The 15033-nt window shown below is 36.7% G+C and overlaps 1 protein-coding gene across 1 annotated transcript in view; it reads left to right on the plus strand.

The window, feature by feature from the left end:
- Positions 1–15033, plus strand: part of Ge-1 (Enhancer of mRNA-decapping protein 4 homolog Ge-1) — a 527075-nt gene that overhangs the window by 142455 nt on the left and 369587 nt on the right. Inside the window, exon 8 of the mRNA XM_090372439.1 lies at positions 3875–3987. Coding sequence (XP_090228565.1) covers positions 3875–3987 — 113 coding nt within the window. The remainder of the gene's footprint in view (positions 1–3874; positions 3988–15033) is intronic.

The raw sequence follows: 15033 nt of genomic DNA on the forward strand, positions 1-15033 counted from the left end.
TCGGCCAGTTCAACATTTGAATACTTGTCCATCCTACTGCCTTGGGAACTGGTTCTCAAATGCTGACTTCCAGCGGGATCGCTGTTCACGCGACCTCCCGTTCAACGTCCTCTACCGCATGACGAAGGCATTTCGGACCCTGCAATGCTATGTGATTCCGATTCGTCTTTGTGCCCCCTACACCTCCTGCAAGTTTGTCGCACTGGTAGTGAATCACCCTGTATATTAATTGTAGCATTAACTTTTTTTATGGCAGTTTAGTATTTATTTTTCATTATTCAAAATGTACATGTTTATTTATCTAACTGATTCTGTGGCTATTAAGTTATATTCAGTCCAGTTAAAACATTGACTACTTGCAGTATCTCATGCTGAGATACTGCAGGTTCGTGGCATGCTGTTCATACCAAGTTCTTGGTCAACGGGCAAGGGATGTGATTTGACAGACTTCGAAAAAAAAGGAATGATTGTTGGGTACTGGTTGAAGCGTGACAATGTTGTGGAAACTGAATCTTGTGGGGCTGTTTATGGAGTGCTGTAGTTAATATTCTAAGAGTGGACAGAGCAACAATCTCCCGCTGCTTTGTGTGGCAGGCACTTGCATCTCATCGATGGGAAATGTTTTTCTAGGAATTTCTTCCCTTCATACCCGTTGACTGCACTCTGAATGCAAAAAACTACTTATCCATTTTGGCTGATCAGATACACTCCTTCATAGTGATTGTCTTCTTGGACAGCATGGGTATGTTCCAGCAGGACAATGTACCATGCCATGTTGGCAGGATTGTTCGAGAGTAGTTTACTGCAAGACCAGGTGGAGACATAAATCTTACTATAGATTATTTACAAGCAGTTAAAATTAATTTATAGCGAAAGCTTAATTCATCCAGTACTCACCTCTTAATCCATATTTATAACTTTTTGACATCATAAAAACTTTTGCTTATCTTCATAAGAAAAAGTAAAAGTTTTAAAAATTACATTAATAGTTAATAATTAAGATATGCTCACAGGAAGAAGTGCACCCCTTTTTCCCTCCAGTTGTCATTCATAAATTACTGTGTAAATGAGAAGAAACTAAAACCGCTGATATAGAAGCCCAGAGTCCAAACAAAAGACTTTCAATATGTTCATCATCAGTTGGCTAAATAGTGCAAGTGAAGGTAAGATCTATATAGTAATTCTAGCATCCCTTGGTGCATCATGCTAAACATGTGGGAATGGGAATTTAAAGTGTGCAAGGCTCCATATTGTTGAAAGACCAGCCAGTAATCTCGTGTTTAATATTTCCAGTGATGTATTATGCCAAAACCATTCTGTTGCTATTCTGCTTCATATGTTGCTTCATATTGGAGTATCCTATAATTGGAATTTAATTAGGGTAATAGGGGAATCAATTAACAGGCTATGATTATGTAACTGTACATGTTGTGTGAGTTCAGTGCCTGATTGGTTGGTTTTAAAACTATTGTAATGATAGTATACCCTCGTGTTTGTCATTTTAGACAACCCCTATCTCATTGTGGTGCTACCTATGTAACAGGCATTGCAATCTTGTTGACATATTATAAGATATATTACGTTGTTGATGTCTTGTATTTTATATTTGCGAGTCTTCTTATAATTACTGAAGGAGGCTCCCAATTTATTATAAGAAGAAAATATTAATGTAATATTTGTGGCTGCAAAAACGTTACATAGCTGTCTTGCAAACTGGCTGTGATATGGGAGAATAATCTTGGTGCATTGTGTATAGTCTTTACTAATACTATTGCTGTGAGGATTATTGATGTTATTTTTTATTGCTGATATGGTGTTTTGGATCAACTGTTTGGGGTACTTCCTGGCAGTAAACGTTTTTGTCAAGTATTGTAGCTCTGTTGCTAAGTCTTCTTGAGAATGACTATATTTTACAGGGTTGTATATTTGGTTGTACAATACAGATTTCTTTGTGTTATAGATGGTGGGAATGAAAATGTAATTTTGGTTCTGAGTCTATTTGCCACTTTTGTATATGGTTAAATTAAGAAAACTTACGTTATTATCTTCTTCCAGTTCTAAGTACTTAAGTCTATTGTGTATAGAATTAAAATTAGTTAGGAAGTTCTCAATAATGTTTTTATTTGCTGATTAATAATATGCCATCAGTGTATCATATAAATAGTTCCATTCTGGACTGGACTGGTTGCAGTATCTGACTTTCAATGCTCGCCAGATAGATTACAGAAAGGAGAGCTGAAATTCCCAATCCCATTGGAAGTCCATAAATCTGTTCATAAGTTCATCTTTAAACCAAAAATAGCTTGCTTTAATTAAGATGGAAGTCAATTCTATGATATTATTGATACTAAGTTTTGTGCGATTTGTAGTGTGGTGTCCATTGTTTAACAGATTGATAGTCAGCGTGTAATCTATGTTTACGTTGGTATAAAGAAAAACGTGATATGATGCGAGCGTGTCATTATCTGAAATGGTAACGCTGTTGAAATTCTCAAACACTTGGTTGGTATTATATACCCTGAATTCTGAAAACTTCATTAGTGGTGAGATTGTCTTGATGAGGAATGATGATAGATTAGCAAAAGCTGATTTCTTATATGAAACAATAGGTCATAATGGGTAACCTGTTTTGCGTAGCTTAACAATATCAAACAAATGTGGTAGGATGTTGCTCCTAATACCTATATTTTGTAGCGTGTAAATTAATCTCTTTGTTTGCTCTAAGTTTCCTAAGAATAATGTCTAATTGGTTCTTTAGTCTTGAAACTGTATATGTAATGTCTATCTAGTATGTGTTGTCATCTGAAAGAACCTGTGGAATTTTCTCTATGCATGTGTTCTTACCTAAAATTACAGTTGTATCCCATTTGTCAGCTTTTTGAATGACAATGTTGTTATAACTCTGAAGTTTATTCAAATCTTTTAATTGTTGTTCACAAAGGTTAGGATGTATTCCGATGCGTGAAATGATAGTAGTGTTCGTTTCATGTATGAACCGGTTTTGTTTTTTGGGTGGTTTTCTAACTTAATCTGCAATTCAGTTACAGGCAGTTCTTGCTTTATTAGTTTTTGCTTTATGAGTTCCCGGGTTTAGGAGTATTTTTTCCCAAGTATCAACAAAAATCGAAAATATAAACATTAATTGCAAAAAAATGAATGTTAAACATTCATAAATACCGCATAGCTATACAATACAGTGTACCCCGCTTTACGATATTAATCAGTTCCGGAGGCACCATCATATTGTTAAAATATCGTAATGTGAACCCAATAACACATTGTTTTTTTGGTATTCGCTTCAAGATCTTGGAAGTTGAAATTTTCGCTGTATAACTAAGCTATTTATCTCTGTAAAATGTCACTAGTGTCCACTAGCGAGAGGGATGACAGTGTTGCATTTCCCAGGAACCAGGTATCCCATGAAATCTGTCCTTTCAGTGTACAAGCCTATAATCTTTGTTACTTGCATTTTTGGTTTTGACTCAGACTCGGTAATTAAGAAATGAATGATTTGCTCTAATGTTATTAATAAATTTGGATTATTGGTGTCGACCCTTTAATCATATAGTTCTGTAAAGTTAGAGGAAGCAGGTTTTTCATTGAATTATTGAATAAAACTTGATTATATGCTTGAACTGTTTGTAGGTATCATGATATAAGCTTTTAGGTATTAGTGTTAGAGATTAATACAGAAATTTATAATTTAGTGCATATTTTGATTAGGTTTAATTTTCTTATCATTTCAGTAAATGTATAACCATAAAAAAACATTGTTACTGCCTGTATTGTTGATAGTTGTACTTTTATTATTTCATGGAAGAATTTACTAGTTTTTTAAAAGTTTTCATATTTTGAATCCATTCTGCTTTTATAGCCAGTTACATCTGCTTCATTTTCACCTGATGGAACTGCATTAGCTACAGGAAGTTTGGATGGAGAAGTCAAGTTCTTCCAAGTTTATATGCATGATAAGAATACTTCACCTAGGTATTGTATCCTTAAAAATGCATAATACAGTACAGAAATATAATATTAGAATTACTGGTTGATTCAGATGTGATGGTTGTCATTTTTGCTGCTTTCTTGCTATATTATATTGTCATGTAACAAATTAAATGACTTGAATTTATATAACGAATTTTCTTGATATGTAAATTCACAAATCATTAGGTTTTTTAAGGTAGAATTAGAAGCTATGTTAGCATTAAGACCTAGTTTAATATTTGCTTGTATTTAACAATTAACCTTTGAGGAGCATCTACATGTATTAAAGTTTTTAAGATTGATTATTGTGTTGTTGTTTTATATATGAATCATCTTCATCTTCTGGTATTTGCTGCTATCTCTTGATTTTTCCATTTTATGTTTCCTATCTGTGTTTACAAGTACAGTCAGTCCTCGTATAGCACGATAGTTGTGTTCTTAGAAATCCTCGTGCAATGCAAAATCGGGCAATATAAACAACAGGCCCTATGGGAAAAATAGGGTTAGGTGCCGACCACCCAAGATTGAACACACATTTGTAACCAAAACATTACCAAACACAATAAATAATCGTAATAAAATACGTAAGTATTTTATTACGACTATTACGTAATAAAATATTGCTAATGCTTTTGCTTCTATCGTAAGCAAACTTGTTTTTTGTTTTTTCTATCCAAACAGATGACAGCTGTTCCATCTCTTCCAATTCTTTGTGTCTTAATCTAATGGATTTTAATTACACTTTGTGTTGTTCCTGCTATCAAAGTTGTTTTTATTTTCTCTGCATTCTTTCTAATTCTCGGCATTGCCTCATTTCGGTCTGTAGCACGTGCAATATCACATGGTCTTTCATTTTGCTCAAAGCGTTTCACAATTTCATATTTTTTTCTCTATCAATAGAGGCGGACTGGCCATAAGCCTTACTGGGGAAACCCCAGTGGGCTGTAGGCCGGTGTGATTTTGGCCATAAACCATAGTGTGAAGCCACTATAAATTTTCCCGGGTAAGAATTTTTGACCCAGTCTGCCTCTGTTTATCGATATTGCTTTTCCTTTTCTCTCCGAATCTGTAGTGTCTTCACCAGGACACTTCCTTTTCACACCTTTTAAGTATTTTACCCATTTTTAGGGAATAAAGCACAATTACAAAACGAGGAGGCACGTTTGATACACATAAACAAAGCTGCGTGTGCGTGTAGCTACTGAATAAACAACACCTTAAAGGCAGAGATTAACACCTCACATTTTACTAAAGCACATTTCTAGGGGTTACTACCATAAAACAATAAAAACAATTTCCAGTTGCATTTCTGCTAGTGGAATCTGTTATAAACTGGTAGTAAACTTGATCTAATTGCATTTGCGATAATACCTATAGCTGGAATTGTGTGGGTTTTTACGTTATTATGGTGAAATGTGTTTCCCCTTCACTGATATAAAAAACATAAATACATTTTCAGAATCTTCTCTTCATTCCCATAATGTTGCATTCGGTTGGGGGCGATTCTGCATTCGATTGCCATTTCTTGTAAACACAAAGGGGAATCGTGCATAAGCGAATTCCGGTCGTGTTATATAAGATATCGTTCCCCTATTTATAAATCGTGTATGATCGAATTCGTGTAGTGTGAACACGTGTTATACGAGCACTGACTGTAATAGTAGGCACAGTCTATTGTAGGTAGCAGCATGAAGCTAGCTTTGAAAACTAAAGAGCAGATCACCTGTTGTTAGTATTGTTAGATCACCTGTTGTAACTATTGTTAGTATTACACTAAATGTTGCAATGAAATGAACTTTTCTGCATCCGCCAAAGGGGTGGGAACACCATTCTCTTCAATTTATATTTAGTCATTTTTTTTTAAACAAGAACATTATCATTAACCAAATTTAGTGGTCACATGGGGTCAAACCATGGTCAGCTTAAATGTGTATAGTACTTTCACTCTTTTGTTTATCACCCAGCTACATCAGGCACCAATTCCAGAAATTGACAATTCAATTTTTTCTGCTTTTGACTTAACCAGAACTCTTTGCCTCGGGATCATGTCAATTCGTTGCATGACAATTTGTATGTGACAGTCAAATTTCTGGCAACTTCCCAACGCTCACAAAGCCATGTTGCTAGAATTGAGTAGGCTTCAGAGTTTTCCAAAATAGAAAAAGGAACCTACCTTCATTAACTTTCCTTTCGTGTGTAAATGAGTTTCTTTTGGCTTCACAACCCATAACCAATCCATTTTACTAAAAACAGCATATGGATTTAACAACTTTCTTACTGATAATTTTCATTTCTGTTCCTCACCTTGTTTCTGCACCTGTAATTTTCTTCTAGCTTCCTAACCCTCAACCAATTCATGCTCCTGAGAAAGCAATGGATTCAACTGATTAGGTATGTTAAAAAAATTTAATAATAAGTAATGTTATCTGAATTAAAGGTGTTACAATGTGGATGGAGTCAAGCTGAAATAGGCATGTAATTTCCAACCTGCCAATGAGATGGATCGGTGTGAATTGTTTTATACAAAATTAAATGGATAAAAAATATATTATTTTATTTTTTCTAAATTTCTGCATTCCTCCTTTCTAAGTTACCAAAATATCTCATTTCCTGAACATTACTTCATTGATTTTGTTAATTTCTGATCTCTGCAATATACCGAATTGTCGTAGCCACCAGTTGTCTTTCACAAATTTGTCACCTACAACGAACTGTCATGCACTGAATTGCACAAAGACTGTCATACAACAAATTGACAAATACCATTCTGCCTCAGCCACCTTTTCATATACAGCAGGCCCCCATTATAACGCGGTTTTGCTTCATGCTGATTCGCTATAACGATGTTCTTATATTATAACCCATATCTGACTATAATGCTGTCACAGATCACTATAATGCTGTCACAGATCACTATAATGCTCTTTTACAGATTGCATTTTTGGCATATTTAACAAAATCATTTCATTGGATGGAATCGATAGCTTGAAAATGAATATAAAAATACAGTTAAAACGTTTCTCACGCCGACTTGAGAAATTTTCCTGCACTCAGTGAAATTTTCTCGCATGCTAATTTAATTGCAGTACAGTGACTTGTTACGTAGTTCCGAGATCAACATTTTAAAAAATTATCAAGTATATTGCTTGTAATATTTGCGTTATATGCATTTATCTGAAGTCTAGTCATCACTCAGTACAGTATTAGACATCGTGCGTAACGGACAGTTTACTTGAACATTGTATCGTAATTAATGCAACCAACACAGTTACATTTTCAAAGAGTTAATAATGGCCGATAAGAATGAAAAAGCAACAACATCTGGGCGCAGTACGAAGACTATGAATTATGAATGTAAGAAAAAGACTGAATTTGAAAATTAAATTAGACGTTTTGAAGCGAATCGATTCCGGTCAAAGACAAGTGGATGTGTGCCATAATTTAGGGCTTGCAAGTTTAAACTGTAAGAACAATTATAAAAAAAAATAAAGAATTAATTTTAGCATCGGGAAAGATAGCTGTTCCACTGCAAGCAACTAGGGCTAAGCCGGCTATTAGGATTGAAATGGAAAGACTTTAATTTTATTGAAGATAATATCCATTGCAGAATTCAGTTAAGTTAAATGTTATAAAAAAGAGAGAGAGAGAGAGAGAGAGAGAGAGAGAGAAAGAGATTAGTCTATATGATGATCTGAAGAAAACTCACCTAAAAAAAAAAATTGGAACCATTTAAAACTAGTAAGGGCTGGTTGAATAGATATAAAATCCAGGGAGAAGCTGCAGTGCAGATCAAGGAGCCGAAACTTTCAAAAAAGAACTTGTTAAAATTATTGAAGAGGAGTGTTGTATGTTATACTTCTCAACAAGTTTTTAAGATAGATAAAGCAGAACTTTTGTGGAAACAAATACCTAAAAGAAGTTTCATATTGAAAGAAGAAAAAAAACGTGCCAGGTTTCAAAGCGGTGAAGGATCGGTTGACTTTATTGTTGAGTGGTAATGCTGCAGGGGATTTAAAATTAATACCCCTTTTAGTTTATTTGGAAGAGGGCCAAAGTTCAACCCAAAATCGACACAGTTTTCATGATTAAATTCATCAATTAAATTAAATCAATTTAGATCAATTAAATTCACGATTTTAATTGGAATTTTAAGTTTAATTTTAATACGTAAGTGGTTACCACATAATTATATACATATGTAACGCAGAATATTTATATGTACAAATATTTGAATATTAAATATTTTGACCGACATTTGTGCATCTTTTCACTACTGTTTATTATTGATTAGGAAATATCCTATGGCACCGACCGCAACTCACAAACACATATGTTACCTTATGGGAATGTGGCGCTCACTTAGCACGGATTCATTTAGCGCTCTGTTTTTCCGGGACGAATTATCAGCATTAAGCGGGGGTCACCTGTATAGCAGACTTGATTTACCGGGAAGCGGATTAACCGGGACACTTCAAGACTCCAAATTAAAAAAAAATCAACCGGAATCCATAATGTTCAAGTAATAACCAGAATAGATATAAACAGATGTTTTGCAAGTCATAAATAAGCGACAAGAAGCGATGTTATAAGTTGTCATTGGGAGATAATGTACCTATTATCTTGCAACCCCCGCTGTCTTCACATCCACCGCTCAAAAAAAAAAAAAAAAAAAGAGAGACCGAATGTTTAATTTGTTTTAGTGCGTTGTTTCGATTGTTGTGTTCTGTCGCACTGCAAAAGGACAAATTTTGTATCGTTATTTATGTCAGGGATGTCGGAATTTTTTTTATACTAAATGTATATTTTTTTGTTTTAGAAATGGGTAAATGCAAAAGAATTGCACTTTCAGTTTAAACAAAAACTTGAAAATATTCAAAAGTTTGAAAACGGTGCATCCGTTAAATCTCTAATGAACCGTTATAATGTTGGTGACCAAACCATACGCAACATCGTAAAAAATTAAGGGGAGCTATTAGATTTAAAATCAACATCGCAAAAAAATAAAAGGAATCATCGTATTGGACACGTGAGTAGTACGTGGTAAGTTTTTTCTATATATCGCCATATTTTTTACATTGCTTGCTGAACATTTTTCGATACAGTAAGTCCCCGAGTTACGCAACTATGGATTTACTATGGCAAGTCGACATTATGTCTCATCATCCAATATAAGCATGCTTCGAAATTGGCGATGTCTTAAAGCATTTACTCGAATAAAGTTAACAATTGCAATAATTTTGTCCAAAGTATTGCTCAATATGGAGGATTTAGCACAAAGGTTTTGTTGGAGTAATATACAGTGGAATGAAACGAACCCTTCTCGCTTTCCTCTCATAGAAGGTGCACCGTCCGTGCATACACTCACCATGTTACCAAGGTTTAGTCCTCTCTCAAGACACATTTCTTTAAAGTTGTTAAAAATATCAATTCCACGAGTCCTTCCAGTGAGCGTACCCAAAGCCAGTAGTTCCTCGTAACAATGAAAATCTTCAGTTATAGCACAAATAAAATATAATATTTGAGCAAAGTCATTTCTATCAGTGGTTTCATCTTAACGCTATTGAAAAATATACATCTTTAGAGTGAATTATTACCTGAAATTGTTCTCCTACATTCTGAGCTAATTCATGTTGTCTATTAGTTATAGTTTTTCTTGAGAGAGGTAATTGTTCGTATTTCTTGAGAGAGGTAATTGTTCTAAACATCCTACTGCTTCAATACATTCTTTTATCATTTCGATGTCACTAAATGGTTTGCCTTTTTTTCTAAGTACATGCGCTATTTTGTATGTAACATCGGTTGCAGAAATTCCTTGCTTAATAAAAGCACCAAAAGACTTTTCCTGGTGCTGTTTTTCTTTCTTCATTTTTTGAAGCACAGATTTACGAGCTTCTTCTAATTTTACATATTTATGGTCCTTGTGAGATAGATAATGTTGATTTGCATTGTATTTTTTTTAATGTTGTTAGTGCTGTTACAATTACCTATCTCAAGAAAAACTATAATATCAAACAAACCGTTTTGTCTTTCACAGAAATGAGAAAATACTGCATCACCCAATCTTTAAATGTTCTGTTTTCTTCATTCGACTTCCTTTTAACTTTTTTGGACATGATGGGCAATCTAAAAATTATGCAATTGTGAAATCAAACATAAGAAATTGCAGGATTACAAAATTCAAGACAAGAATACATACGGTGGTCAAAATATTCACAGTTACAAATATGCACATAACAGCAACAGATAAAAAATCACGACATCACAATTTAAATTTTAAAATAAAAAACTGTTTTCATCAAATTATTAACTCTGCTAAAATATATATTTTTTTTATTTTAACAAACTTAACAAAGGATTAGAATTTTTCTTTTATTAAATAGCTTTCGTTTTTTATCAGTTGTGGTACATAAAAACGATTTTTAAATAAATAGAAGTTAAACATGATATATTTTACTTTTTAGATCAAAAAATATGTATTTTCCTTTTTTAATTATCTGAATAATGTTTCTATATTGTGAAAAAAATATATAAAGCTTTTTATTATTAAAACGTTTTGAATATTTAATTTTAAAAAATATTAGTTTAAAAGTAGTAGGATTATTTAATGATTTTATTTCATCGTTGTGTGACAAAGGCTGCACATAAGATCTTAGAAGGCCGCATGCGGCCTTAAGGCCATGGGTTGTCCACCCGTGGTCTAACTGATGCTGCTTGTAAATGTTAAATGCAAATAACTATTCGGGGAAGTAATTATAATAACTGCTAAGCTTTTATAACCTTTATTAATATAAAGGAATGGTACTGCATAAATTTTGGCCCATCTCATTAACAAGATTGGTGTCTCCCTGTTTTTTCTTTAATTAAATAGACTCTTTAAATTTTATACTTCAGCATTTTTTTTTTTTTTTTTTCGTGTTTACCGAGAGATAAAAATTTAAAGATTTTTTTAAAGAGGTAACAACCAGTCTGAACATGTCGCAACCAGTCAACATCCATTTACTGCCCAACTTCAAACTCACAAACAAACTTTTCATCTTCTCATTTATCTCTCTTAAACTTTTGTTTCCTGGAATAACCTCCCTTCACATGTATTTCCTGAAAATTATAATCTACAGAAATTCAAGTCTAATGTCAACAAGTATCTTCTTTCATCTTAGACTTTTTGAGATGTAGAGACCCTGGATAATCAAGAGTATATTTAATGGTATTGATTAATGTGTCGTGAGCAAATTTCTCTTCAATCTGCACTACCTACTCTGTTCTCCTAATTTATAGATGGTGGATGCACCACCTGTAAATCGTGTTAGTTTTGTTTAATGAGACTGGATTGAGCCATGTATTACATATTAAAAAAAACAGATCATAAAATTTTGATATACAAATATAAAGATGCCTTATCTTAAATCTGTTGGTGAGGAGGGATTACTGTTATATTATCAAATATTAATCTATTTTCTATATCTTCCTTTATATATATATATATATATATATTTTTACAGTTTTTATTCTTTTCTTTTATTATTTTTATTTATGTATTTATGATTATCTTTCTATACATTGGAATGATTTTCCTCCTAATGATGTTTGTTCAGCCAATGGAGGAGAAGAGAGATTTGGGTTATGTAGTAGTACGTAACAAATACTAAAATACGTGGCAGAGGCTTTTTTGCTGTGGTGAAACAGGCTTCGGTTTGTCTGGCATGGCCGTGCGGTGCCATTCTTGATTTCCATGTGTGGCATATTTGTTTGAATAACCTGAGTGCAGCAAGGCGTAATATTTTGAGAGTTTAAGATTCTGTATCTGTGTAGTATTGGTGGGGATGCACCGTGGATGGCTCTTGAAGAGAAACTGCGATTGTGATGTGAAGGACACCCACCGATGATGAGTCAACTAGCTTTGAAACGGTGCTGTCTGGGTGGTGATGCCTACCGTGAGTAATGACAATAGTCTTCTCTATTGGTGAAGCATTATTTATTCGAGGTGGTGCAATGCATGGTAGCTCATTATGCAATATGAGCGCAATATGGGATACAGTTGAATGATGCCTTTTGCACTAATTTTTTGGTTTTGCTTTGGAAGTTGTCTGTGGTGTGTCTGCGTCGATGTTATATAGATATAGTAACGTGTTTATATGTCCATGGCTGAGTAAGAGAGATACACACACAAGAGCCGAAGGCTTCTGTAAGTATTTTGTTTTATCAAAAAAAAAGCGAGCACAGCCCTCTAGTTATTATTATTGTTCTTGTATTGTTTCTCCCTGATTGGGGGTCCGCTTCGTGATGGGCGTTGCTGCCGGGTGCACAGGGTGGGTGTTGTGCCTGGTGTTGCTGTTGGTCGGGGAGCTCTCTCACTGTACTCCATGTGTTTGGGATTGGGGTTCCTTGTTGGTGTTCGCTGGGAGACCTGTTGCTGCTGGGCTGTTGTGTCGGGTCTTTGGCGCCATGCCTGTGGTTGGGGCAATGATCGGGGTGGTCATTGCTTGTTGCATGTGCCGCAGCTCTTTGATCTCCTGTCTTGGGTTTGTGTGCTTCCTGATTGTTTTCCCTTGGGTTTTCTGCGGGTTGCCAGTGTTGGGTGCCGCTGTGTCGGTCAAATGGGTGGACATTTCGTTGTTGTCCGCAGGGGTTGTGTCCAGTCTGTATGGGATTGTCTTGTCAGTTGTGGTGTGGTCCCGGTGCAGTTTTTGGGTTGGGGGTCTCTGGTGCTGCCTAGAAGAAAACCTGGAAGACAAAGGCGGAGATGGATAGATGAAATTCATGAGTTTGTGGGTAGTAAATGGATGGCCAGTGCTCAAAACAGAAGGAACTGGAAAGTTGCTGGAGAGGCCTTCATCCTGCAGTGGATTGAAAATGGCTGATGATGATGGTGCTGCCTGGGGTTTGTGCTTGTGGTGCGGCGCACTTTCTTTGATCAAGTGGTGTTTTCTTGCTGACTTCTGATGTGTTGTCGTGGCTGCCTTGTCTTGTCTATGAGAGTGCCCAGTCTGGGTTTGCGTCCCACAGTGGTGTGTTGGGTCGTTTCTGGGGCCGGTTTCTGGTGTTGATTGTTTGGTCTTGGATAGTGGGCATGGGTCCTTCGACCTTGGGGGGGGGGGGATGTTCTGCTCGTGAGCCATGCATTGGAAGTTTTGTCTGTGTGATCTTGATGGGGTCATTGTGGTGTCTGACATGGAGTGTCTCTGGCTTCGTTTGTGCCTCCGGGTTGGTTGGTGGGCACTTCCGTAGCCAGGTGGGAAGGAGCAGCAGTGCATAGCACACGCTTCTTGATTAGACTGGGGTTCGAGCCCGTCACCACCAAATACGGAGGATGCGGAAAGGTCAGAGAATGACCACCGCATATCCCGGAGCAATATGGCCTTAGTTGCTAATGCTCCTAATAACAAACAAGCCTCCGGGTTGGGTGGGGGTGTACTGCTTGTCTGTCTTCCTTGTGGCCTGATGGAGTGCTGCTGTGTGTTTCTGGAAGTGGTCCTTCAGGTTGGTAGTCGCTATTTTCCGTTGCTTGGTGAGGTCTATCGGGCCCTTTCCTCCTTTCCGGGCAGTTGTCGGTCTCTCCACAGCTGACTTTGCATTGTGTTGGCGGCTCTTGGTCATTATTGTCCTTATCTTTCTCATGGTGTCCTCCGGCTCAGTGTTACTCCGGTCTGTAGTCCCGAAGGAGTATGTTGGCACCGGGGCTGCGTGGGTGTTTGTGGCTTTGACTGTGTGCCCTCCATTCGGCTTTGTTTTTGGCGGGCTTCTGAGTCTCTGATTGTATTTTTCAGTCAGGCAGGCCTTAATTTCCTTGTGCTCTAACTGTTGAGCCTGCATCATCCCAAGTATTTGTAGGCCTCTGCCATGGCTTTGATCTCTTTACCAGTTTGCAGCTGGTAGTTTCGGTAGACTAATTTTCCCTAGTGCAATCCGTGGGTCTTGCATTTGTCTAGACCAAATTTCATCCTAATATCATTGCTGAATTCTTCAGTGCTCCGGAGTAGTTGCTAGAGTTGGTTCCGCATGGAGCTTGATGTCATTCATGTACATCAGGTGGGTGAGAGTGTACAGGTTCTTCCCTTCCTTCTTTGAGGTTATGTTTGTACTTTATGCTGTTGAGGATGGTAGATAGCAGGTTAAGTGTTAGACAACCAAATTGGGCTCAGGGCATCTCCCTGAAAGATTCCTCTCCTGATGTGGATTGGCCTAGTTGTGATGTTCTCGACCTTAATCTTGGTACTCCATTTTGCCATCATTTCTCCTGCGAAGTTTGTTACTATCGGATTGACTTTGTAGATGTTCCATGCCTCTGTTAGACAGCTATGAGACATGGAATCGAAGGCCTTGCGGTAATCGATGTAGGCTGTGTACATGTTGCGATGTTTCTTGTAGGCTTGCTCTATAACTGTGGCATCTATGGTTAATTGCTCCTTGCATCCTTTGCTCAACCGCTTGTGCCCTTTCTGCTGTTCGGCCATTATGTTCTGACTCTTTTGATACTGGGTCTCCAAATGGTCTGATGTCTTCCTGATTATGCACCTGGTCAGGATCTTGTACATTGTTGGGAGGCAGGTGATTGGCCTGTATTTTGCTGGGTTTCTTGCATCTTCGTCTTTGGGCTTCGGATATGTGATTCCTTGAGTAAGAGACTTTGGGATTGTCTCTGGGTGCCTTATCATTTGGGTGAACTGCTCTGCCAAGTGCTTGTGTGTGTGTGTGTGCAGGTGAGCTTCTTGTACCAGTAGTTGTGGACATTATCTATTCCTGGAGTTCGGCAGTTGTGAGAGTTCTTGCTCGTCTGTTTTACTTATCCTTCCCAAATCTCTCATCTCTTGTACATGCTTGGTTTTCCTGTGTTCTAGTTCTATCCAGTGGGTTTGGCTGTTATGTCTTACTTCCCTGCTCCATATGTTGCCCCAGAACTCCTCAATTGTCTTCTGCTCGGGTGGTCCATTCCTTTCTTTTCCATCTTCTCCGAGACTCCTGTAGAAGGCTCTTTGATCCTCATCAAAGATTCGGTTGTTTATTTTCCTCTGGGAGCTCTTTATATTGGCGTAGTCTTGCTGGGTGCGAGGA

This window comes from Mastigoproctus giganteus, chromosome 4 (assembly GCF_048544385.1).
Source record: "Mastigoproctus giganteus isolate SK-2022 chromosome 4, ASM4854438v1, whole genome shotgun sequence".
Taxonomy (NCBI): Eukaryota; Metazoa; Arthropoda; class Arachnida; order Uropygi; family Thelyphonidae; genus Mastigoproctus; species Mastigoproctus giganteus.